The sequence below is a fragment of the Chamaea fasciata genome, unplaced genomic scaffold (genome assembly GCF_029207755.1).
Source record: "Chamaea fasciata isolate MVZ Bird 193981 ecotype frontalis unplaced genomic scaffold, bChaFas1.0.hap1 SCAF_2, whole genome shotgun sequence".
Lineage (NCBI taxonomy): Eukaryota > Metazoa > Chordata > Aves > Passeriformes > Sylviidae > Chamaea > Chamaea fasciata.
The window spans coordinates 39,391,331-39,417,747 of record NW_027094087.1 but is presented as its reverse complement, the minus strand read 5'-3'; the positions used below and the strand labels follow the sequence as shown (position 1 = coordinate 39,417,747).

At 34.8% G+C, this 26,417-nt stretch overlaps 1 protein-coding gene across 3 annotated transcripts in view; it reads right to left on the bottom strand.

Annotated features, from left to right (window-relative positions):
• CNTN5 (contactin 5) overlaps positions 1-26,417 on the bottom strand; it is a 598,136-nt gene that overhangs the window by 159,428 nt on the left and 412,291 nt on the right. For all 3 annotated transcript variants that reach the window (XM_066175731.1, XM_066175732.1, XM_066175733.1), the window contains one exon: positions 19,268-19,363. In XM_066175731.1, the coding sequence (XP_066031828.1) occupies positions 19,268-19,363 (96 nt within the window). The remainder of the gene's footprint in view (positions 1-19,267; positions 19,364-26,417) is intronic.

Genomic DNA, 26,417 nt, shown 5'->3' with positions numbered 1-26,417 from the left:
ATTTATTAGCAATTCTGGTGGCTACACAGGACTCCAAGGAATTAAAGGCTCTCAGAGGGTCCTCTGAGTGTTCAGATTTTCCTTTCTTTTCTGTTATGTTTCAGGCAAAACACTGATTTTGCCCCAAATATGTCTCTGAAAATTTTATTACCACATTTTGCCATAATGTTTTATCTGGCAAAAAATGATTCATGGCAGTATAAAATTCTACAAAGTCATGACGAATACACAAGTTCAAGGAAAATACATAGGCTTTAACTGAAAACCTGTTACCAATTCAAATGGAAAGCAATCAGTCTCACTAATTGCTCTGGTTTAAAAGTAGTTCAAACCAAATGCAAAGCAGTCATCAGTGTGGGTTCATTGGCAGTTCACGCAGAAGAGAATTCTCTCCATTTGTAGCCTAAAACCACTTATAATTAATTATTCATTTATTAATTAGAATTAATGCGAAGGAACAGATTTTAGGCAATAAATTTTTGTGCCTCTGAGGAAGTAAAATACTTAGTCTTTGCCAGTGCTGAATCCTGGGAGATACTGTCATTTTGTCACTTTCTTAATTATTTTTGCTGTTAAAAATGGTGTGATGATTGAATGTGTACTAGTGTGGGTAGTGAGAAAAAAAGGTAACAGAACTCCTGCCAAATCTGAAACTCAAAGCATTTATGCTGTGAAGCTGTGCTTAATGCTGCCTTTTTTTTTTTTTTTTTTCTTTGGTGCACACCTACTGCATCTATATTCCTGCCAGGAGCCCAAACTCTGAAGTCCAGAAAAAAGTTTTAGCAGTTGACTTCTTGATTCTTGTCAAGTCATTGACACATTGAAAGTATTGCTCCTATTTTTCATTTCTATAAAACAAAACCCCAGGAATAGACTTAAAAGTGCCTGAAGAATGCATTTGTACGCTCAGATCTGGAATGAATCTGGAATTCTTGATCACCTTTGCAGGTGAAAAGCCCCTTAGAAACTTCATTAATATTTTTGTCCTGTTAGACACGGTTAATGAGTTCAGCAGATTCTTAAATAAAATTTTGAGGGTCGTGTCCATACACTATGAATAGGCTTCAGTGGAGACATCTCAGAAAAATATTGCAGACCAGTCAGAAACAACCACAGCTGGCTTGGGATCTGGGGACCACACAGTTTTTAGCTGACAGAAATAGATGGATGATCTTGCAGAAATGATTTTAAAAAAGGGTGTTCGCACAATGACTGCAATTAAGGAAAAATGGATGTACCTTGACATTGATCCATTGTGCAAATATCTCACACTTCTAAATTTGCAGCCCTAGAAGAGGATGAAACATGCATCGCTGTTCACATTTTTGGAATCTGACTGTTTCTACTTTGTATGCCAGCAAACTTACAAGTTAGAATTTGCAAAAAACAATTGCTAGCAAAGGCTGGCCAAGTACAAAACCTGGGGGTTTGTTTTGTTTTGCTGGTTTGTTTTTCTACTGGCAGTATTAGGCATAAGCCAATACCCAAATGATTGCAAAGACATATATAAAAAAAAAGCAAACCCCTAATAAAAAGACAATAATGGAGAATCAACACTTAAAACATAGCTGTCTCTCTGTAGAGCAGTGTGTAATCTATAGTACATGCACAGTAAAATATTCTGAAACAACTGTGGATGTAGTTACATGTCACAAGTCCCACAGGAGTTCAGCACCGGAGCATATGTAAACTGCAAGAAGAAAAGCTTTTAAATATTATCTGAAATCTTACTCTTACAAAGTGGTTAACTGTTGAGTGAACTTCCAGGGTTTCAGAACAAGAAGCCTAAGACCAAATGAATGACTTCAGGTCTATTTGTACATAGTTTACTGCAGTTTTTTTACTGAACTTCAAGCCTGAATTTTCCCATAATGGTTTATGTTAAAAGATTTTAGAACCAGTGTCATTTGGTTAAGCACTAATACAATCATCATAGCAATATTTTTTAACAGGATATTGAATTCCAGAGATGCATCTCAAGCCTGATAAATAAACAATGATGACCTTCAAGAAATTTTTAAGCTAAAAGTCAGTGCTACCAAAATCTAAATAAACCAAACCAGAACGTTAAAATCAGAAAGTAATTATTTTAGATATGGACCTTATGAAGTCATCTGCTTTTGAGAAAAAAACTTAGTGTTTTTTTCCATGTGTTTTTCCATGCTGTACACAACTTGTTTTCAATAGGGAAGAAATAAGTTTAAGACAAAAGAGAAAACTAAACACTGCAGTATGGTGAAGTCTGGAGTTTTTAAAGAATGTTCGCTGTGGGTTTTTTTTTTTTTTATGCCCATCTATTTTATTTTTAGTGTGACATCAACGGCAAAATGACAAAGAGGATGCCGAGCCCTTCCTGGAAATTATAATTGACTGCCAAAACAAAAGAAAATTTTTGACTAATACTTTGCGTCAACACAAACTGAAACAGAGAATAAAAAAGATGGAGAAATTATGTATTATAGAACAATTGTGAGTTGAAATTTGTGTCCTGGGCTGAAAAATTCTTCTGCTGCAAAATTCTCTTATATATAAAGTCTTGGTATAAAAATTATATAAGTAATTTTGGTAACTGCAAAACTGATAGTTCCTTTTATGAAAGACCAACCTTTTTGCAGAAGGATGTCTCTGAGGAAAAACTTGTATTTTTTTCTGAAGATGATTTGGAAAGACTTCCTAATGCCTTATTTGTTTCTGTATTTTTAAGCACTTTTTAATAGGCTATATAGGTAAAAATCTGGGTCATTTGGTGATGAAGTAGTAAGAAGACGGAATCAGTTTATCATGTGAAATCTTGCTTACTATAATTCTTTAAATTATTTTTGTAGTTTCATTTTGTCTGTTAAACAACATTGATTCCTAAACTGTCACAATGTGATGTACTTCCCATAATGGATGAAGTTGGAATACTGACATATCAGCATTTTTCTTAGTGCTTTTGGTGATATTCTGATGCAGAAAATGTCAGTACTATGGTAATGCAGAAGTCTTTCTGTCATTGTGGGTCAGTATGAAATAATGCTTGAAGTATTGTAAAGAGAGCTGTGCTGAAGCATTCAGATAACACCAAATATTCACTCCTGTGTTTGTTACTGCCTGAAAGTTTCTCAGATTTGCTTCAGGGTTTTTCTCTTAAGAAATTGCTTCATTTATCCATTTAGCATGAGGTTTCTGGACAGCTTTGACCGTCCTGTTAGCTAAATGTTATTTTGGGTGCAAATGAAGACATAACAAGAAGGTTGTCATATGAACTCTATTAAGGTCACTGAAACCCCAAAAGTCCATAACATGGCTAATTTTGCCTATTCAAGGACAGAGCATGAGAAACACCCATCCCACAATTGTACTTATGTGCAGTTATGATGTTTGTACAAGAAATTACTCCAGTTCTAGTCTTCTTTTTGTGATGCAGTGGGAGATCCTGTAGGAAAAATATATTTCTCTTCCTCCATTTAGGATTTACTTTGATTACTCTAATTCCACAAGATGGCAGTACTTGATGAATAAATGGTACTGATGGCTGATGACAGCCAAAATCTGAGATGATCTGGGAGTTTTTGCAAATCTGAAGAAGTTTTTATTGCTATTTTTTAATCAATAAGTAAAACCGCAAAAAGTACACATGATTACAGGCTGAATTTACTATACATAGCAATAAAACCATGAAATTTGCAAGATGGCTTTGCTTTAGGGTCTAGAGCTATCCTGTTTAAATGAAATAAACTATAAGGAAAAACATAGGCCTACATCCCCCCTTCTGAAAGTATAAAGCCTAATCTTATATTAAGCCGAGCATTGAACTTTTTCAAAATTGCTGTTTGGACACTCTGTATACTACGCACAGAATAAGGGTGCAATATGCAGTGCCCTCTAATGATGGGGAGCACTTCATATTAAGAGCGAAAGAGGCTTATTTTTAGCTAAAATGAATGATAAAAATGGGTTATTCCTCCAGCCTTCCCCCACAACCAGATAAATAATTGTGGTACACTTCTTTGTGCTGCTTTGGTCTGTTATCAGTGCTCATTAATCCTCCAAGAAAATATTTAATAAACATAATTTATTTGTTGCATTGTAACACACCCACATAGAACAAACAGATATTGGTGATTTATCAGTTAGCAATGAAATTGCTTATTTCCTTCTCCAGGGGCTCTGTATCTACTGCTCGCTTATCTGAAACACAGTTTTACCAATCACATATTTGTTTTTCTTCAGATTCAATTAAAGAGATATATCTCCATATATTTTCTTTCTTATATCCATTCACACAGATAATAGCTAAAAATATTCTAGAAAAGGTAAATGTACTGTCAGGATTCATCTTGTTCTGGAGAATGTAAATATTATATTGTTGTAAGATTATATGTTATATTATATATTGTGTAGACAGTCGATACAGTCTCATTTGTACTTTATTAATTATGAAGTGTAGCCTGTCATTAAAGCATATAAAGACTGATGAAATGTATTCTCATACATGCACTCTTTAAAGAGACCCCATTGCATATAACAAAAAATACAGCTTTGAAAACTGATATTGGATTATCATGTGTATTTGATTGACATAGGTATGGTTTTCACAGTAAAATAGAAACCTATTCCAGAATGTTTCAAAATACTGTTATCCAAACCACATGTTATTCAGGCCCTTCTTTAGCTCGCAGGCAAGACCAAATATTCTCAGCCCACTCATAAAGAATGCCCAGTGATTTATATTTCTAAATTTAGATCTTATCAAAATCAAATCAATTTAGATCTTATTAAGATCAAATAAATAACCTATTTATTTGCTTGGATAATTAGACAATTTTCCTTAATATTTGCCTATAATTTTTTTTTAATACTGTTTATTACCTATACCAAATACGATATTGGAAGTATTGAAAACATATTACTTGAAAGCAATATTAAAATTTTGCAGCTACATTGGAATACCATTACTCCTGTGCGTATCAAACTTCTGTTTGAAAGGCTGGATCAGCCAAAGTTCTTCAGCTTTTCTTCAGAAGCCCTGATTTTTAATCCTTTGGTTCATCTCTACTGCTTTTCTACATCTAATGATGTAGGACCCAAAGCTGGACATCAACACTATTGAGCAGTGGACCAACAGTCACTCATACTCCACAGGTAGCAGTTCTCATAGGATGTCCTAGATTTCTACTACTGAATTTTCCATTCTACTAAGTATTCTGTTATTTTTTGTAATTGCATTTTTCTAAGGAAAAAATGCAGTTCAATCGCTTGTTCTTTTTTATTCTATTTGTAAATTTTATCTTTGATAAGTACAGTAATCTGAATTCTGCCGAATTTAGTGTTATTCCTTGCAAGCCATTTCTCCAATGCACTGATCATTTTTGATTTTCATTCTGTGCTCTGCAATAACTGTAACCTCTTGCAGGGGTCATTCTTAAATGTTAAATATGCCTTTCTTTACTCTAGGTCACTCACACTTTCAAAAGAATAAAATTTAATTTGATATATATGCTCAGTAACATTTTCATGTAAAGAAATGTTTAGACATACTCCAAGGTCATTTTATCAATTTTTTTTTGTGTGTGTGAATAAAGAAGGCGTTTTAATGACAGAAATTTATGGGGAAAAAAAGCTGATAAAGAAACAAATAAAATTGTAATAATATTTGAAAGAATTTTTTAAGGAAGACAAACACTGGAATCAGAAAGTGCTGATGACAAGGCAGAAAATCAAGATCGAAAATTTAAAAATTATTTCAAAAACAATTAAGAGATTTTAAAGAACAACTTTGTTACTGATATTCATCTATTTTTAGGTAGGAATGGAAATCAATACTTATGTAGAAAATTCTTGAATGCACCATATAAATTGATGTTCTATGATTTATAAAACATCACGTAATATAAATGCCACTGAATACTGTTATTTGTTATGAAAAGTAGAAAAAAAATTAGGTGATAAAGAACAATAAATTTAAATGATGTAAATCATTGATACTAGACAATCACTATTGAAACTACTGAAACATCCACAAACTGCGGGACCAGGGCAGTAATCACCTGTACTCAGCACTGGTGAGGCCACACCTCAAATCCTGTGTTCAGTTCTGGACCCTTCACTGCAAGAAAGACATTGAGGGGCTGGAGCGTGTCCAGAGAAGGGCAAAAGAGCTGGGGAGGGGTCTTGAACAGAAATATTATGAGGAACCTGAGGGTGTTTAGCCTGGAGAAAGAGAGGCTTGGGGAGATCTCAGTATCTAAAACTATCTGGAAGGAAATTGTAGCCAGGTGGGGTTCTGTCTCTTCCCTCAAGCAATAACTGAAAGGATAAGAAGAAATGGCCTCAGGTTGTGCCAGGGGAAGTTTGAATTGGATATTAGAAAATCTTCACCAAAAAGGTTCTGGAACACTGGAACAAGCTTTCCAGGGAAGTGGTGAAATCACAAACCCTGCAGGTGTTTAGAATGCATGCAGTCATGGTGCTTAGGGTTGCTGGATTTGATGATCTTAAGGGTCTTTTCCAATCTAAATGATTCTATTATTAGTAATTTCCAAAGACAAGAATTGGAGTTAAATTTGGTCTATCATTAGAAAGGGTAATCAAGTAGACGAACATTGTTACAAATATATCTGTTTCAATCTTAGCTGAAGTAGTTCAGTGGGTGATATGAAACTTGATTAATATCCAGTTTAAAAAGTGAGATATAACTAATAATATTGGAAGAAAGTTTATCTAGTCAAACTAACTCATTTTTATAATTCTTTGTATTGACCAAGAGAGCAAAGTTTCTGTAATGTGTCTAGAATTCAAATTCATGTTTCATAAAAGAACATGTTCAGTAAAATATTTAGAATAACCTCAAAATTAACTTACTGTGCATTGAAGGAAATAAAAGCTGACTGCAAAGCATGATCAAGAGGACCAGATGTGGAATTCTTTTTCCTCTACTGCTGACCATTTTAAGAATTAAAAGAAACTTATGCAGTTGTAATCAAGGACCAACAGGAAACAGAAGATTTGGCAAGGGCAAAACTTCAGAACAAATCACTGATAAACTCTTATTTGGATAGCCTATTATTATTAGAACCTTCTTAATGATGGAAATGTGAATCTACAATACAAGTTCCTTAATAATTTGAATAAATGTGTTCTGTGGTAATGTTTAACTATTACATTCACATGAAAAGTGTGGCACTGGAAAACAAAAAGTATGCTGCTTAATGCTAGGAAACCATCACTGTGTAGAATATATTTACATTTTATATATTATATATATATTTATACATACGCTTATTATATTTACAACTAAGACATTTTTCAAAACAAAAAAACAGAAGTAATGTTTGGATGACGATCATCCAAATTTATAGAATATTGCTCTGTCTTAACTACTTTTCATCTGAGAGATGCAAAATGCGTAAATTTCCTCATTCAGCAGAAGAAAATGTCAAGCAAATTCTCTAATTTGATTACAAATATTCACTAGTACTTCAATTATAATAGTATCAGTCTCTCAAGGAGTTTATAAATATGTTTCAGTTCATTTTCTTGTACTTACAAGAAAGAAAGCAATTTAAATTTGTCCCTTTACACCTCAGTCACCTTGATTCCTAATGCTAGGAAGGATTAAGTGTAGCAGAAAGATTTCTTTAACGAGATTTAAATTCAGGCTTCTGGGCATAGAAATGAAAATAAAAGGCAACTAGAGTCTAGTTTACACTTCAAAACACTCTTTTTTAGCAGAATTCACCAGTCTTTACATGCAGCTGTTGTCATAGGAACTGTACTGTCAAAACCAGGATACTTGGAGTCTGCAGAGTTACCCTTGTATGACTCTCCACACTGAAATTAAGACACAACCCACTGCCTCTCTGCTTTATTTTCTCTTGATATTAAGTGTTTTAATATAAATATAAAGGCTTTTTCTGGGTTTATCTGTAGGTCAGTGTTTGATGAATTCCACCATGGGTATCACACAACATGACTGATGAATATTTCTTGGGCCTGCTTCTTTGGTCCTATAGTATTTATTATCCTAAGATCTCAAATGAAGGCAGTACTGTTACCATCACTTTTATTTGAGAAAACTGAAGAAAGTGGAAGGAAGTGGCTCTCCAGAAGTCCTGAATCAAGTCACAATCAAATGCATATCTCCACTAATACATAATTCTTTTAATTTTGAATATTTGTTCCACTCCTCACCAGCTCTTTTTACATCTACAAGAAATGCCAAAACACACCCACAAAATATTATAGCCAAAGAATCCTTAGGACCTTTGTGGATGAACACTGGAGACAGGTAGCTGCTCATGCTCCCTCTGAATATAATTTTCAAACACATAAAAAACACCAAACAACAAAATAGGAATATAAATTTTATAATCCCCCAGGTGTTAAAAGTCTCGTGCTCAACTCCTTCTTGGTATGTTTTCTAGACTTAAATGCACCAAGGAGTTGATCAGCCATTACATTTTTCTGAACGTAATGTAACTGGTGAACACACACCTCAGAGAATAACATAAAACCAATTTTATAGTCCACAAAATAAAATTTTCACATAGTATGAATGATGGTGACAGATGATTTTTTTCCACCTTAATTAAAAAATAAAGTGCAGACAAAGAGGAAGAAACATGTCACATTAGCAAATTGCCCCAGAATGCTGATATTGCTGTTCAACCATGTTGTACAAATAAATCACCACAAATAACATCAACAACAATAAATCATTTGAAGTATAACAATGTTGAGAATGTAGCTCCTACCTGTTTCTACATACAGACTTTTCATGATTACATCCCTGTGCACATTGTTCTGCACTGCTGGAAACCCAGTGAACTGCTTCCACCCATCTTCTACTTGTCACATAATTGTGATTGAGACATTATATGTTGCCTTCTATTGTCTTATTTTTAGCCTAGACCAGTATCCCAGGATTAAGTATCCCCTCCTCAAACTCTTAGCAATAGCAGTCAAAGTGGAATATTATATGTACATATGATGTGTCCCATTACACATACATATCACATGGAAGAAGGTACTTGTCCAACTCTCCTGTTCTTTTTGGTTATTCTAAAGGAAATATAGATGCAAAATATAGATAATAAAATAATGCAAACAGCAGGCAGTCCTTCAATCTCTTCTGCTGAGTATGTGCATAGTTTTCATAAGTCTTATTCTGTTTTTTGAAATCTATCTTCATTTAGGAATAGGAGAGAATTGTGATATGATGCCTGAAGATTTTTAGCTATTTCATATATAGCTTTGTATATTCATATATATTTCGTATATAGCTCTGTATATTTTTAATATATAGCTTTATAGTTTGTAACACTTTCTTACACCTTAGAATGGTAGTTACCCTTTCTCACACATTCTATCACACTCTTGAAATTCTGTTTGGTTTTATTTTCAAGGAAAAAAAATTCTATCAAGAACATCCTGTTTTGCACCGGCACTTGGGAGACATAACAAGATTTAGGACTAAGAACTCCAATGGAGCAGGTCCAAAAGTGGGTTACGAGGACAACCCTTCTCCCATTGGATGTACTTGCTAGATATAATAATTAAACTTACAAAAAATATGAAAATTCAATTCTGTGTGTGCACATAAGTTTATTTTGTGCACCAGAATTATTTCATTAAAAGATTGCCCTTATATTTTCTATTTTAATATTGTTTGGAAAGTCTTCCTTCCAATCCTAGGCAACAAAAGGTCTGGACCATGTAAAATCACAAGATCTGGATTGTAAATCAGTGCAATTTTAGTCTTTCTTTGATGTTTTCTTCATAGATCATCCACGTTGTCCTCTGTAAAATAGATAGTGCTTCTTTCTTCTTGCATTTGGTAGACCTGAAAATATTCTTCAGGATTGAAACTAGCTTGCAAAACTCCTAAAGGACTTTGTGTTTCTGCAGGAAAAGCCAAGCTGACAAATCCTGTATTACTATTACCTAAATCCTTCTTTTTATTCTCCCTTCCTACTTCTGAATTTTTAGCCCTGCAGTCCCCTATAGAACATTTTCTCACTTACTGAAAGAAGAAAATAGCATGCAAATTAATGCTTCAATAAACCAATAAGTGCAGTGAAGTTTCTTAGTTGCAGATTCTCCACTCTGGGGCAGCAGCATCAAAACAACGGGAACTGTATCAACTGGCTAAAGAAGTGATCACAATGATTTTAGCAGTATTGAAACAGAGCATAAGAACGTGGGAAATACACGTGGGCAATCAAATAATTGGAATGAAGTGTGGTATTAGTTACTACATTGTTTTAAAGATGTCACTTTGGTCATAAAAAGTCACTTTTTCACTATTATTTCTCTGGAAAATATATTCTGTTGTCAGAATATATGGAATGTACATGTGCTGCTGCACAGTCATTCAGATCTGGCTATAATCAGATTGTCCTCTGAACTCCTATGATAATATGCTTATACATATCCAGTCATTTTCTCCTTGAAAAATCCAAGCAATTGCCTTTAACATATCTAATGTTAAATTATAGCTACCTACATGCCAGTTATAATTGTATTGGATAGGAAAAGAACCCGCAATACTTCCATATATATATATATATTTATTCATATATCCACACATATATATATGGATATATTTCCAAACAATTTCTAATTTCTCCTTTGAAAAAGAAAAATGCCAGCTACATATCCCAACCACAATTGTTTTCATACAGCTTAATTTATTTCAAACAATCTTCCTGAACTGATTAAATTAGGCTTTATGAAATTCTATGTCTCATTAAGCTTTGTATCACCTCAAATGGTTGTAAGTTCACTTTCATACTTAGGAAATAAGGAATAACTGACTTTATTATATAAGGAACTTATTACTGAAATCTTACAGAACTCAGATCAGTTGTGTCCAAACCCTTCTGCTTCTGAATCAAAACTGTTCTCCTAACAATAGTAGTCATCTCTACTAGAATCACCATTAAATTCAGATAATCATGCCTAGTGTGGGAAGAATTACATTTTCTGAAAACTCCCCTGTTTTCATCCTTGGTTTTTTTACATCCTTTAAGATTTAATCACAATGCTCATGGAGATAAAAAACTAGAATCCAGAGACTTAGAAATAGATAATTTCTCATTTCTTTTTTCTTCTGTTTGCTCTTGTTTCAGCTGTCTGATCAGCATTGTATTTCTGGCTTCTTCTCCTTAGTTAGACAGACTAACCTGTGCATTCTCACTTTGTTCTTTTCTGTGATATGGAGAGGTAATTAGTATTAATTAGGAACTTCTACCTTAAACAAATGGGCTTTCTGACATTTAACCAGCTGACATGTTTGTGAAATGGTATTTTTCTGGGCATCAGCTTAGTAAAACATCAGATCTAAACAGTGAATGGATTCTAATGGGAAGGTTACCATGAGCAGGTTGGTTCTGGGAGAGCCCTGCACCTCTGAGATGGTAACTGCTATATGTTACATCAGTCTTAAACCTATGAACTTTGGCCTGCTGCTGTTTTAAGAACTGGATAACCCTTGCCACAGAAAGCATTTGTGCAACGCTTTAATTGGTATTTTTTTCAACACTAGCTGGGGAAAAGTGGATGTGATACCATGAGCATCCATTTCTGCTAAATCTGGCAGGACAATGCTGTCTGGTTTAATCCCTAGACTAAGAGGTTCCTGATAGTTATGTCTAATTTGTTGGGACATATCAGTAACAGGCTAGTAACTTGTCTTGAGGGAAGAGGATCTTGCCCACTACAGAAACTTTTCATTATTGTCCTATTTGTCAAGCTGTAGACAAATTGTCACGCACAGCTGGTGCCTGAGAGGCAACAGTGAATGAGCCTGAGGGCCAACTCACTCCATATATTTTTAAAATTAATTAATCTCTCATGCTTCCTCCTTCTTTTCTTGGTATATCCTTTCACTTTGTTTCTCCTGAGCTGTCAGCTGGGGTAATATTCGTAGACACTACTGTGACTGTGAAACTACAGCATGCATCCCTTAAGCAGAGCCCTGTCAGGGCTTCCCCCATCATCCATTGTTGTGTGCTGCCTTAATTGGGCAAGGTCAACTATCTTCTTTTCACTATATTTTCATGGTCCCTGAGGGGACAAACAGCTCTAGTGAGTGATCCAGTGGCTGTAGGGACATGTAACTTGCAGTTTCCAGTGTAAATTACTGCATTATTTGAAAGAATTACTAACATTTTTTGAGAAGGTGGGGAAGATTTTTAAGCAATGGTAATATTTGGAAATTTTTGCGGGGTTTTTTTGGAGGTTTTTTAAATACTTAGAAGTTCCTTGGAAGAATTTACTACAGTTGGATCAGGAATGTATTTTTGTTCATTTATTACTTTTCAAGTTACAAAAAAACCCATAAAACCTACCAAACAAAAAAAAAATCCAAAGCCCAGAAAAGCCCACCAAAAATCCAACAAAGACAACACAAGAAACCCAACCAAACCAAACAAAAAAATGAGAGAAAAACTGGACTTATTTATCCGTACACTTACTATAGAGACATTGTCTAGAATTTGGGGCACATGCAATCATTAAAATGCAATTAAAATGTAATAACAACATATTGCCAACAGACTGGGAGTAACTCCACTCTTGAAAATACATCTTGTTAAAATGCTACTCTACAGAAAATTCTGTAATTATCAAACTCTTTAATTTCATATCCTCAGATGAATGCCTTCAACAAGATTGAGGAAGGAAACCTTAAAATGTGCTTCAGGGAAGTCAGCAGCAAAATTACTGGTCATGTATTGAGTAATGAAAAGACCACAGAAGGAAAAAAGTTAATTGCATTTTTTCATACCGTAATGAAAACTACAGACATAGTCATCAATCAGTTGCACAAATAAAGAACACAGATACCTATGTTGAGCAATGTGAGGGGCCATGGACATTCTCTTTAATGATAACACCCATCCAAATTAGCATTATTAGACATGAAAATTTCAAAAGAAGTCTAGTAGAAGTGACAAAGTAGACAATGCAAGAGTCAAACATCTTTATGATTCTTCCAAGCAAAAATGTGATGTGTGAAGAGATAATATGACCCTATGAAATTACCACAGAATTAGGACAGGAATATAAAGTTTAAGGAACTCTGAACCTGTCTTCTAATGCTTTTTATTCTTCCATTATTGAAAAGCAAAATTTAAGGTTTATTCAAATTACCCATAGAAGATAAATCATCACAAGGCTCTAATAAAATCTAATAAGGAAATGCCGGAACCCTTCAACTCATGATATCTAACTCATTTGTTAGATAATGTGTGGCTCTCAAACAGAGGCTTTAAAACATCTGTGTAGATAATTTATAAGTTATAGACCTGCAAAGCAGAGATAAGAAAGTTGTCATCTTGTATTTTATATGTGACAGATTTATATAAGAAGTGTTTATTAAATAAACCTTTCCTCCCTGTGCAGTAAGCAATTATTTTCTACTACTGTTACTTAAGGGGCCTATTTCTGATACCTAGCATTGTGCTCCTACTAGCAATTATAATGAGTGAAGAACAAACTGTGGCATGTAATTATAAGAGAAACAAAACAGAGCTGAGCATTCTATAGCGTCCATACAGATCCTCTTAGTAAGGTCAACAGGTGTTGAAGTCTAGGATACTAGCATTTGGCTTCCATTATAACAGGAATATAGGTTTTAAGAAGAAAAAACAATAGCAACAACAACAATCCCCCAACCCCCAAACGTCAGTGTTCCTCTCAATCTCACTTTTGTTAGTACAAGAGGAAGCATACTGGACAGTATGCTGTACTGGACTGTTCTACCTTCTCAGCAAGTCAAGCAGTTAGGAAGAGATGTTAATTGTTTACAGTGAATGTGAAATGTTTGTCTTCCCATCACCACCTTCATACATCTTGGCCTCTACAAACTAAGAGAAGGTACTGAGTGATTAATAAGTTCTGTTTATCTTATGGGACAGTCATGGTTAGAGGCATGATCTGTCCAGCTGTTTTGGTAAACTGCAAGTGCTTTGATAGGTACCAGCAAAACAATTCTGCCTTGATCTCGAGGCAAAAGGAGTGAGATCACTTTCACCAACTTCTTGGCTACTCCTAGAAGCAAATAATTTAGCTTTCTATTCTAAAGTTGATTTGAAAATTCAGCTATGAAAAAAAAATGTAACAGAAAAGAATCTGGATGTTACTTTACTGTTTAATACATAATATTGTTTAATACAGTATAAGCCACGGTCAGGAAGAAATCTCACCTGTACTGACAAGTTAACATGATGAAGTGCATCCATTCATGCTTAGGGCTGGAGCATCAGAAATCTAAGATACTGAAGGCTTCCTGTGGTTTTGAATGAACTAGTAAAGGCTAGATCTACATATAGGACAGAAGTTCTCTGATGTTGTAGACTGAAATGCCACTGTCGAGTGTCTAGATCCTGGGATTTAATCCACAACCTTAAAATAACCGTGTGACCTTCAGCTGCATTTAGACAGACATCTGAGAATTCTATTCCAAAATCAGCTTAGTAAATTGAGATCCAGAGGGTGCATGGACCTCTTCAGAACAGAATTTGCTGTATCCTGCATGTAGATACCTGAGCCAATTGCCAGTAAACAAGCTAATGAGCACACTGAATGCAGACCAGCCCAGATATAACCACCTTGTTATGATAATTAATTTGTCTGGAGAAGTCTATTCTCTACCTGAATGAGTTGATTTAGAGCCTGTCCTATTATTTCTATGTATAATTTGTGCAGTGTTCAAAACAGGGGAGCTCTATGGCTGTGTTGCACTTCATTTGGACCTGGTTTCCAACTAGTAGTGAAGCTGCAGTCCAGAGCTGGAGTTTTGATGCAAATGCAGTTTTCAGATTCCTTTAGCTGACCCTGAACAGTAAGAAGTGATAGGTTTGTGTTTACTTCCAAAGTGGATTTCTGAGTATGTCTGATGTACACATAAATAGGAGCTTAGAATGACTTAAAGCAACTTTATTTTGTGTGAGTTTCTCCAATAAACATGAGGACTAAGACAACTGTGTAGGTAATAGAAGAACAGGACAAAAATTTCTGGCCCGTGGTAGCAGGAATTTTTTAGCAGCTTTTCTGTTTAGCAACACAGTATGCAGACACTCAGATATGGTTGGGAAGGACTGTGATCCCCATGACACTGGCATTAATCATTTTTGATGAAACCTTTCTCATGAAAACTTGTTTTGTGACAGTAAAGGGGACATCTAAAAGATGCAACTTACAGCACGGGTTCCAAGCTTTTTAAAATCAGCTTTGCCCTTTAGAAAGAGATAAAGAAAGTTATAGTTTAACATCTGTAGAGATGCTACATGCTGCAGATGGATTATGTAGCAGAGCTCCCTGCAGACGGCAGCATCCCTCTGAGGCAGCATGGAGCACACATCTGCCTTCCCCTGTGTGCAGCAGAGCTCCACTCATTCTAACAATGGGAATCGGCATTTTCCATTAAGCTCATACTGAAAGCCTTGAATAAAAGCCTTAAAAAGCTCATCTGAAAGTATTAATTCTGAGGGAAACATGTAAATTTGGATGAAAACTTCCATTCATTTTTAATCTTGCTCTGGTAAACCTTGTAATTAAGATGATTAAATGACTGAATTAAACACTATATTTACATGCTTTAGAATACCACAATAAAAAACCATAATCCTGTTTATGGAAAGAAAAGAGTAAAGGCATTTAAAATTGGAAACATCAAACAAATCTTGTTATTTAAGCAGTCAGCAATTAACATAACTCTTGCTTTGCAAGGACAACTAAGAGTTAACTTCCTAGGAAACCCTTCCTTGAGAAAAGAAATAATTGGAAAGAATCAGATATTGTGTTTATGGGCGAAAAAAAAAAGATAAAGTGTTAGGTTTATGAATGATCAAATTATCCACATTTAATATATTTCACTTGGGACAAGTCAAGGATTAGGAACAAAAACTGTGCTAGTGGGAGAGCTTCTGGAGCAGGCACATCAAAGTGATACAGGACTCCCAAGAAAGTTAGAGGCAGCATTTTTATGAGCAATGGTCCAGGAAAAGCAGGAGATGACAATCTGTTTGACATAAGGAATTGGCAGAAAAATCTTCTCATTGAATATATTTTCCTTCACCATTTTGAAGGAGTGGATAAAGCCACTCCAAAAAAACACCCTCGGTTTGTTGCCTCAGTATTTCTCATGAAAGATGACAATAATTTTTAAAACTCATTTATTGAACTAAAGAGCCAATTCTCTCATCTCAATCTGCATTGCAATATTCAGAATCTATTTCAGGTGTCCTTACTACTCCACATTCCCCCTTGTTTTCCCTGTAAAATATTTGGACAACAATCTAATGAAAGCTTATATGAACAATATAAATACATCACAAGTTTGTGTCTATTTGTATGCTTAATGCATTGCCTCTTGATAATATATCACAACATAAATAAATAAAAATCAAGTCTATATGCGTATGAAACTGCCTTTCTGATTAAAATCTTGCCAAAAGAAATTCGTGTAGTATTTTTTTCAGTCAGTGGTGCTTTGTAAAGGCTTTTCAGATCTTTTCTAAAATTGTGTTCTGTAAGAATGGAATGTAGGTACTATTTAATCAGAATTATTTATTTTATCTTCCATTTGAAATCATATTAATAAAACTATATCTGTCTTGATACAGTGCTATTTTGCTAAGTCATCTTTCTTTTCCCACACTGATAATGTCATTGTCTAAAAGGCCTCAAGCTGAAGTTCTTGGGCAAGTTCATATGCAGTTATTGACTGGAGAGATTGAGGAATGGGATTCTGTTGAAGGACAAATTGCTTACAAGGTTGTGGAGAATTATTGGTCTTGATATTGTATCATGGATTTATCTCCTGTGATAAGTAAGTGAAAATTATTTCTAAAGGTGCTGATCAATGTGAATAAATCAATATTGCAAAGCTTGCAGTGTTCATCCACAAAAAATTCTCTACCATCAAAAACACTCCCATAACTCATGGTCTTGTTAATTTGAGATGTTCACACATAGCAAACATGCTCTGAATAGTCTTCAACTTAGATATATCCACTTTAAAATCTCAGGATCCACTTGAAAGTTTGTCTCCTGGACGATTTTAATGTTCAAAATTTATTTGGGCTATTTAGAAGATAATACCATCTTTGCAAATCAGACACAGAAATTAAAATGGAGTACCAAGAAACTGAATGCTTAAAAAAAGTTTAGATGTTTCTGCATACAAATCCTTGAAGTACCTCTGCTTGGCAAAAAACCTTTCTACCTGGAGGTTTCATATTTGTTGCTTAGTTTCAGAATTAAATTTATATGCTTCCCTCTGAAATTTCAGGTTTTGTCCAGATTTTTTTCTTTACAAATGGACTCTGATTTGGCAGTCAATCTACATTAATGTCTTGTATTTTACTGCTGGGGATTTGTGGAATGACTGATTTTTGAAACATCACCAGGCCTGTGGAGGTATCTCTCCCCTTTCCAGGGAGACTCCAGCCACTGTATTAATACCACTTGCAGTCCCACTGCAGCACCACAAGAACTTACTGACCCCCAGTACTTTGCAAGTAAGGAGCTGGAAGCAAATTGCCTGTGATAGAATCACAGAGTCATTTAGGTTGGAAAAGACCTCTAAGATCATTCAGTCCAAGCATTAAGTACAACCAGCACTAGTTCCACCAAGAAACCAGGTCCTTAAGAGCCACATCTACACACTTTTATAATACTTCCAGGAACTGTGAGTCCACCACCTCCCTGAACAGCCTGTTCCAGAGCTTGACAACCCTTTGGATAAAAGGATTACTTGCAGTATGTAATGAACAAAAGGAAGGGAGCCGAAGACCCCTTCCCATTGATAGGAGTTTGTGTTTACCTCTGCATATCAGTGCAATTTTTTCAGCTTTTTTTGATTACTCCATTACTCTGTAGAACCTTTTCTGGCTTAGCTATGGCGAAAAAATTATGCCAGCAGAGGATAAAGACATTTTTCTGGAAGTAATTTTCCTGCTGGCATAGCCTACTCTTACTCAAACAATATAAATTAAAACAACTGAATGCTGCTTTTGAGCACTGTAGTTTGCACAGCAGGGGTTTTGCTGTCCTGGTGATGAAAATGAAAGATACTAGTTTTCACCTTCAAAGGCAACATCTGTGTTACAGTAGAACACTGTGTTAAAATCTGACTAGATAAAACTCATAAGCATAATTTCAGGAAGAGAATTCTGAATATTGTGCTGATATACAAAGGTGTGTTTTGTGGCATGGCAGCTGCGAAAAGGCGAGTGACAATTTCACTCTTGACTGTTGTCCATCTATCCTTTCACTCTCAGTTTATTTGGGGAAATGAAATTCAGCTGTGCTGCTGAAGCCATCGCTCACTTTTTTTGCCTACATCTTTTCCCTCTCAGTTTACTCATCACTATCAATCCTTAACATCATGTACTCAATTGCATCTCATAGACTGCAGTGTCAAACTCAGAAAGAGATTGTAGTGGCAACCACAACAAGAGAATCTGCTAAAAGAGAGAAAAGCAGAGAGATGGCATGGATAACTGTAATACAGTAATAACAATCCTTGAAGTATAAGTAGATACTGAACACATTTCTCTAACAGAAATTCAGAGGAGATTTTATTTTCTTCAGATCTTCCATCTGCAATGCTATTTTTCTTCAGGCCCAAAATTTGGAGAGATATTCTGTCTAGCATCATGTCTCCAGGTGTTATATGACAAGCAAATATAAGGATGCACCTAGCTGTCTACAGATTTTGCAGGAGTGTCAATTTTAAAAGCAAAAAAAGTAACCTCTCTGGAATACCTATGTTTTCATCTGGGAATCCACAGGCATTTTGTTTTATTTATGGTGATTCTGACTTTTAGCAATGATGCAGTTTTATGAAACTAAGTGAAAGGAAGCAACCAAATCTCATCTGTACCACTGAAAAGAAAATAAAATGTGTATTCAAAATAAGCATCATGACATTGGAATTTGCAGGAAATTCTGTAGGTTTCTAAACACTAAAAACAATCTTCTGTGACCTCAAGGCAGCATGCTCACTGTTGATGGCATGGAGACTATTGTTACATTCAAGTTCTATACCAGGAATTAGACAATCTTGTAGCAATTACTGTGCTGCTATTCATTGGCATTTGCAATATATGAGCTTAAATTAGTCCTTTAGTGCTCCAAAAACTGTCAGAAGAATGGTGGATATCTCATCTTTGAAATTCCACAATCAAATACATATTGTATCTAAAATCCTGGGCATGCAATAATGAGGAAACTGTAAGGGAGGAGCATAAATACAGGCTACAGCCTACTGTACCTGGAGAATGAAGTGGAGGGGAGCACATCAGAACAACTCCTTGACCTTCACGTACAGATACAGCACTTCTTGTCCGACCACTAAAATTCCCCAGATCTATCAAAAGAAGAGAGAATTTTAGTTACATACCAAAGATTTTAAATGTTGTGGCTACCATGACTTACATTTTATTTCGTCTTTTAAATCTGACTGTTCCTTTTGTCATACCATGATCTATAATAGGGGGGCCTGAAAAATAATCTACTTCCACTACAAAAAATTCCATGTTGTGTCAGCACTTCACTCCTTATTTAGTGCACTTGCATACAGTATATAAAAAAAGTGGAGGCAATCTATATCTATCTATCTATATCTATATCTATCTATATCTATGTCTGTCTATATCTATATCTATCTCTATCTCTCTATATATCATCTATATCTATATATCTTTCATTTACAAATACATTTAATAGTGCTTTTATTTCCTTTCACTATTTCCTGATTGGTTTTCTTTCTTGGTAGAAGGGACTCATACACAGTGAAAAAGAAGAAATACAACTAGAGGGAACACCTTGGCCAACACACAGACTGATGATGTCAAGTTGCCACTTGGAAAATGCACACAGCACACGGTGATGTCAGAAAGGAAAATCAAAACATTGGTTCTAAACCCAAATCTACTCTATAGCACGCTTACTCTTTCAAATACTTTCCTTCTGATTTCTCTGGTACCATAAGCCCAAACCAATAGTGGATAAACATATTTTCCCTCCAAAAGTTTCCCTCCATCAGGGAAATAAGAAACATTTTGCTATTGGAACAAAAATTTTTGAATAAAGCTGTAGGGCACTGCTAGGAAGAGCTCATTGAGATTATTTAAAGCCTTTCAACCAGAACATCCCATTATGCCATTTACCCCACAGAACACTGAATCTGACTTGTTATGCTCTAGCATTTATATCTGTAGTAAAGAGATATGAGAGTTCAGTTCTGCCATCAGACTGGTGTCTTCACCTACTCCTCAGAGCCAGTGATGGTGTTTAAAACCTCTGTTCTCTCAGGGGTTTTCTAGAGACATTACTATCTGATGTGGATCAAGGTGAAGAGAGCAGCATCAAGACATCTTTGAATAGGATACAGAAGCTTCAGCAATCATTAAATGAGGACCAGAAATATGAATAGATTGGGCCAGTGGGATCTTCTCTCACTGACATTCGGTGACCTGCAACCATACCTCCGAATTTCTGCATACAGCTCAGAGTACTGGGATGAGCCAGACACCACCAAACAGTTTGAAGAGGTGGAGCAGAATTATTCCCATCTTAACTGCACTCAGTTGGCATTTCAACATTCAAGATGTTGAAATTCCACATCTTGCTCCAGACCCAGTAGAGCATAAAACTGAAGTTCAGTGGTTTTCAGAAGTAATTTGAATTGATTTTTTTTTCCACATTTCTCAATTATGTTTTGGGCACAGGCGTATGTCTAAAATTTAAATACATTTAAATTTGTGTTGTCTTTGGACAAAATAACTTAGTGTTTTGATTTCAACAACACGTATCATGTTTGAATAGAGAAAAGGTATGTAAGGTCCAGTAGAATTTTTTTTTTAAATTAGGGTTACATTACAAAACTTTGAAAAATTTTGCTTGTCAATAGATAATTAAAATTTTAAATATTATCTTGTATTTAAAAATAAGCACACAATGGATTATAATACATACTGGTGTAATTTCTCTTAAAAGTGTCTCCTAATGAATGTTATCTGACAGCATACTCTGCATAAAAGTAATTATTATTTTATGTTCAGAGAATAGTTGGCTGGAACATTCCTGCATGAAAAGCGTGGATGGGAGAACTTCTTGTAATTGAAACTTTTCTTAGTTAAGTCCTCAGGTGATTAAATGCTATTTTCCTATTAGTCAGAGCAACCTTCAGATACTGTTTTTTCCATGTCCTTCTTTGAATGCTCACTGTGATGGAGAAATAAACTTTTTCTTTTCACCAAATGAAAAACGAAGACATTCTTTCTTTTTTTAAAATGAAAATACTATGTATGACTCAAGTTTCTATTTGTCCAAAACAATTACTTTCAAACTAAAGGAGGAAAGTAACAAAGAGCTTTGAATTTCAGCTCTTATTGGCTATCTATTCATACTGAACTGGATTTCTTGTTAGCATACAGAAGAAAAAGGATTAGCAGGTACTAAAGAAAGGATTTAGCTGTAAAATAAATAAATGTAGAAATACTAAAAAGGAAGGAAAGGTGAAGGCTCATGCTTGCAGTCCCCCCCACATAAAAGTAATAAGCATAATAAGGAAAAATCAAATTAATGGAAAATTTAATTACTTTCTTGTAAATTTCAGACATTTCATATCTATCTGCACTGTAAAAAAAAGGCTGCTACTAAAAATTTATATAAACCTCTTTCATTTGACTTTAAAACTTGAAAGAGGCAGATAATAAATGAAAGGGTAGATAGAACCCAGGTTTAGAGGTGGGAGCTGCAACTGCTCAACAACTGCAACAGCGACAGCAACATTGGGTTCAGTATTCTTGATGCAATATAAACCTGTAACACGTGTGACATGTCAGAATGCCCCACACAGGATAACTCTGTGCTTCATCTTATTATGATGAATATAGCTGATTGATAAGAAAATGCCTTCTTGTGCTCCATAGGTGTTCATCTTCTGCCCCGAAAGATTAATTTACTCTTATCTCAGTGCTAGTGGCAAAGATGATAACACGTACTATGTTATTTTTAAAGCACTTCCTGGGGTTCAGCTACATAACTCCCATACTCTTTAACATAAGAAACAGCTTTGTCCATTCCGAAAAAATGTAAAGTGCCAGCCACCAAGTCTACTGTGACTTACTATTAACAATATATATTGAAAACACACAAAGCACATTTAGATGGAGTGCATGTAGCAGGAGTAACCAATTTTCCTTTACTGCTAAGAAATTATTTAATTAAAAATTTTTATAAAGTGTCACTAGTTTACAGCCTGTGAGACAGGAGTGGTCTCCACTGTAAAAGGGAAATCGAGAAATTCCACAGCTACAGATGATGCTAGACATTAAATCCAACGAGTTTGGTGCAGCGTTTTCTGGATGTCAAATTTACACTGCAAGTGTATTTCCATTTGCTCACTGCAGTATTTGATCTTCGAGAGAAGTTATAAAATTGGGAAAACCATTTATACACCTGATCCAAAGGAGCTGCCAGCTAGTGCAGCTCTCTTCACAGTGGCTATTGCCATGCTTTAGAAATGAGCTGAAGCATGGGTTTCTCTCAGCACATATACTTATGTATTGATATGCATTGTGAAAGAATGACCTCACCACAAGAGTATCAGTTTAAACAAGATTCAGCAGACAAGGAAACACTTCTGCAGAAAGTGAAAGGAGTAAAGGGAAATAAATGAGAAAAAACCTCAAGGCAGCTGGAGCAACCAAAAAGCTCTGCAGGTCTAACAACAAAATAAACACTTGAATAAAAGGGGAAATATTCTGCCATTGACAGAAGGACTTTTACAAAAGTTGGAGCAGTTTTTATCACTTAATGGCCTTCCAAGTCACCTTCACTGGAGTTTGCATTTTAGGTATGCAGAGGAAGGATCATTCATTCACTGTGTTCATCATTTTGCCGCAGCTAAAGGGGGCAACAGGTTTTTGTGACCCAGTCAACAGTTGACAGATAACTGCTATGAAATTAGGATCAAATTAAAAATGAAAAACAGATCTTGTTTTTATTTTAGGCAATTATTGCTTGGTAACCTAGCATGGAAGCTGTAAAGGGCTCTGTACCTCATTATCAGTGACTTAAAGCAGTCAATTTAGCTTTAAAGTAGAAATTAGATTGGTGCAGAACAATGTCCTCTGCCTGCTCGGTTCTGTAAGTTTAAACTATTTTATATGTAAATTTATTATGGAGTTTAAAATGGACATAATATGATATGTATTAAAATGTTTAAAGACATCTCCTGAAGATACCTAAAGACAAGTATAAAGCGGGCAATATTCTTTCCAGTAAGGTAAAAATAGCTCTACACAAGGTAAGATTCTTCTGTCAGGCCAAGGACAAACTTATTTATTGCATTGTCACTAAGAGAGTGTAGCCTTCCTCTCCTTGGATTTGAAAGACAGGACTAAGAAGTAGACCTTGAGCTGGAATTGTAGCTCTTTAAAAAAGGTAAGATTTACAAGGAAAAGAATTCCATTAAAACATGTTTTTCAAAATCCCATTATAACCTGAATCAAAAACATTGTTTGACTGTACACTCTAAACAATAGAAAATACAAATGTCTGTTTAATAACCCAAAACCACAAGCTATACAAGAATGAAAAGTGGGTATTGAAAAGATATCATGTCTGATTGTATAAGGAACTTTTACATTGGATGTATTAAACACAATACTCAGAACATCCAAAAGTCCAAGGAAATGAATAGATTATTTTATATTGAAATATACTTATTTTTTAGGAATACTAGGTTAATTAGATAGAGCTGTATTAGTAGAGTCATTCATTTGACCTAAGAGTAACTTTTAGTACTGAAATTATTCACTAGAAAAAGCGTGAAAGGAAGTTTGGGAAAAAAAGATTTTTACCATGACAGAAACCTCATCTCACCATTGATAATGGGAAAAGCATACATCTTGAACTTTCAAAAATCACATTACCATATGACTTTAAGGTGACAAAATAAGGGCAAGTTTAAAACTCTTTAGAATGTATCATGCTTATTATCATTGCTGCTGTTATTATTTATTACCAGAAAGGTTTTAATCCTTCACAGATCATCAGACTGACATGATGTGAAAAAGGTCATTTTTTCTTCTCAGAGAAGTTACTATGCAAAAACAGAAAGAGCATAGAGAAAAAATGATGTGGTTCAGGCCTACATGACAGCAACCCTCTCTCTGGGTACATCTGCAGAGCCATTAAAGGATTTTAAGGAATGGGGGTCTCTATACAGATTTTTTCAGGGACTGATGACAAAAGGTGTCAAGGAACTCAGGAGAATGTCTAAGTACTTCTCTCTGAAAATGTAAAAAAACAGAGAAAGGAGAAAAGATACAGTACTTATATTTAGACTGAGATAGTCAGAATCTTTCTCAGATACTACAAGATATTTTTCCTCAGGAAAAAAAAAATATCTTTGAATAATGGTGCCCCATTGATATGTTCTTTAAAAAAAAAAAAAAAAAGCCTTTTTTATCTACCATGGTGTCAGCATGAAATTTAATATATACACTATTGATTCATTAGCCCTGAACTAAATTTTCAGTATGAAAGGCAGTAAAATAATCAAATGAAGGAACATTTTTCTGTCCTAATGACATATTCCTTTTTATATAATTTTTATAAATTATAAAAAGAGCTTGTTTACTGTTTATTGTTCTTCACTGTAGTTGTATGTCATAGCTATGTGTAGCTGTTTTACCTTGTAAGTAGAAACACTTTTTTATACTTTCTACCTTTCTTATCACAGCGAAGTTATGAATCCATAAATGTGGCAAATGCATTCTATCATAAAATGATATATTAGAGAGATAATTAACCAACCTAGTGTCCTGGTTTTGTCTGCAAAAGAGTTAATCTTCTTCTCAGTAGCTGGTGCACTACTGTGTTTTGGATTTATGTGAATAATGTTTACAAAACATTGATGTGCTGGTTGTTGCTGTGCAGCGATTACCTGAAATCAATGACTTTTGAGTGCTTCATGATCTGCTAGTGAGGAGGACACAAGAAGCTGGGAGAGGAGAGAGCATGACCAAGACAGCTGACCCGAACTGGCCAGAGGGATAATCAACACCACAGAGCATCCTGCTCAGTGTATGAACCGGGGGGAGTTGGTCGGGAGGCACCGATCGCTGCTGGGGGACGGGCTGAGCATCAGTCAGTGGGTGGTGAAAAACTGCACTGTGCCTCTCTGTCTCCCTTGGGTTTTGTTCCCCTCTTTCTTTCTGTTCTCTCCTTTTTGAATTACAATTAGTATTACTATTGTTCACATTTTACGTATTATTTTTGTTATTATTATATTGTACTGTAATTCAGTTGTTAATATGCATAACTATTTCCTAAATTGACTTGTAGAATCCTGTATTAAATCTAGTAAAATAATTGTTTCTTTTTAATTTCTTTCCCAAATTATATGATTTATATTTATTAATTATTATTAACAATTTAAAAACTTGAGCTTTTTATAATCAACAAAAAATAGACTATTTCATTATTTGCCATTTCATACTTTTTAAAAGGGAATGCTACGTTTCAATTAAAATACTACTTGTGATCCTACACAGATTTTATATAAATTATGAATTGACATGCTTCTTCCACTGTTTTGTCTTGTCTAACAACTGATTTTTTCTATAATCTAATCTTGCATGGAGGCATACTCTAGGAAGGTTGAGGAAATTCAGAGCTTTGAAGAATTTCTCTTTTTGTTACTTCTAGTTTCAATAACATCAATTAATTCCATCAGTATCATCAATAAAGCTCAATTCTCCCCAGAGCCTTGAGAAGAAAGGAAATTCATAGGTTCCAAAATCTCCCTGAACTTCAGTAGTATTTCTGCATTCCTAAATTCTGAAGTACTGGGCCAAAGTGAATGAGAAGAAATATTCACATACAGAATTAAATAACAAGATTATGTTGAAAACTACAGAGCTGCCATATGATTCAACTTGACATGTTAAGCTCACAATAATTAGGATGTTTGTGGTTACAGTTGTTGATGGTTATGATTAATTAGTTTTAATCATTCTGTGTCTGTCAGGTTTCATCACTTCTCACAGGAATTATTTCAGCATGCTTCTCATCTGTCTTTCACATCTGCATAATGCAACTTCCAGGCAAAACACAGAATCGAGTGGAAATATCATAGTTAAGCATTTTTCATCCTTTCATTCTGTCATTTAGAAGCAACAACTAAAATCAAACGAGGAACCAATCTTAAGCAACAAATGAAAGATTTTCAAATACAGATGCCAACATATAAGCACCAAAGTAAAATGGGCCTAAAGTAAAAAAGCACTGAAGTTAATAGTACTGCTTCCAGAGCCTCTGAGCAAATAAATTTATTTTCACTTGAGTAATATATGCAATGTATTTTTTAAATACCTTTTTTTACGTGAAGTTATCTGTTTATTAGG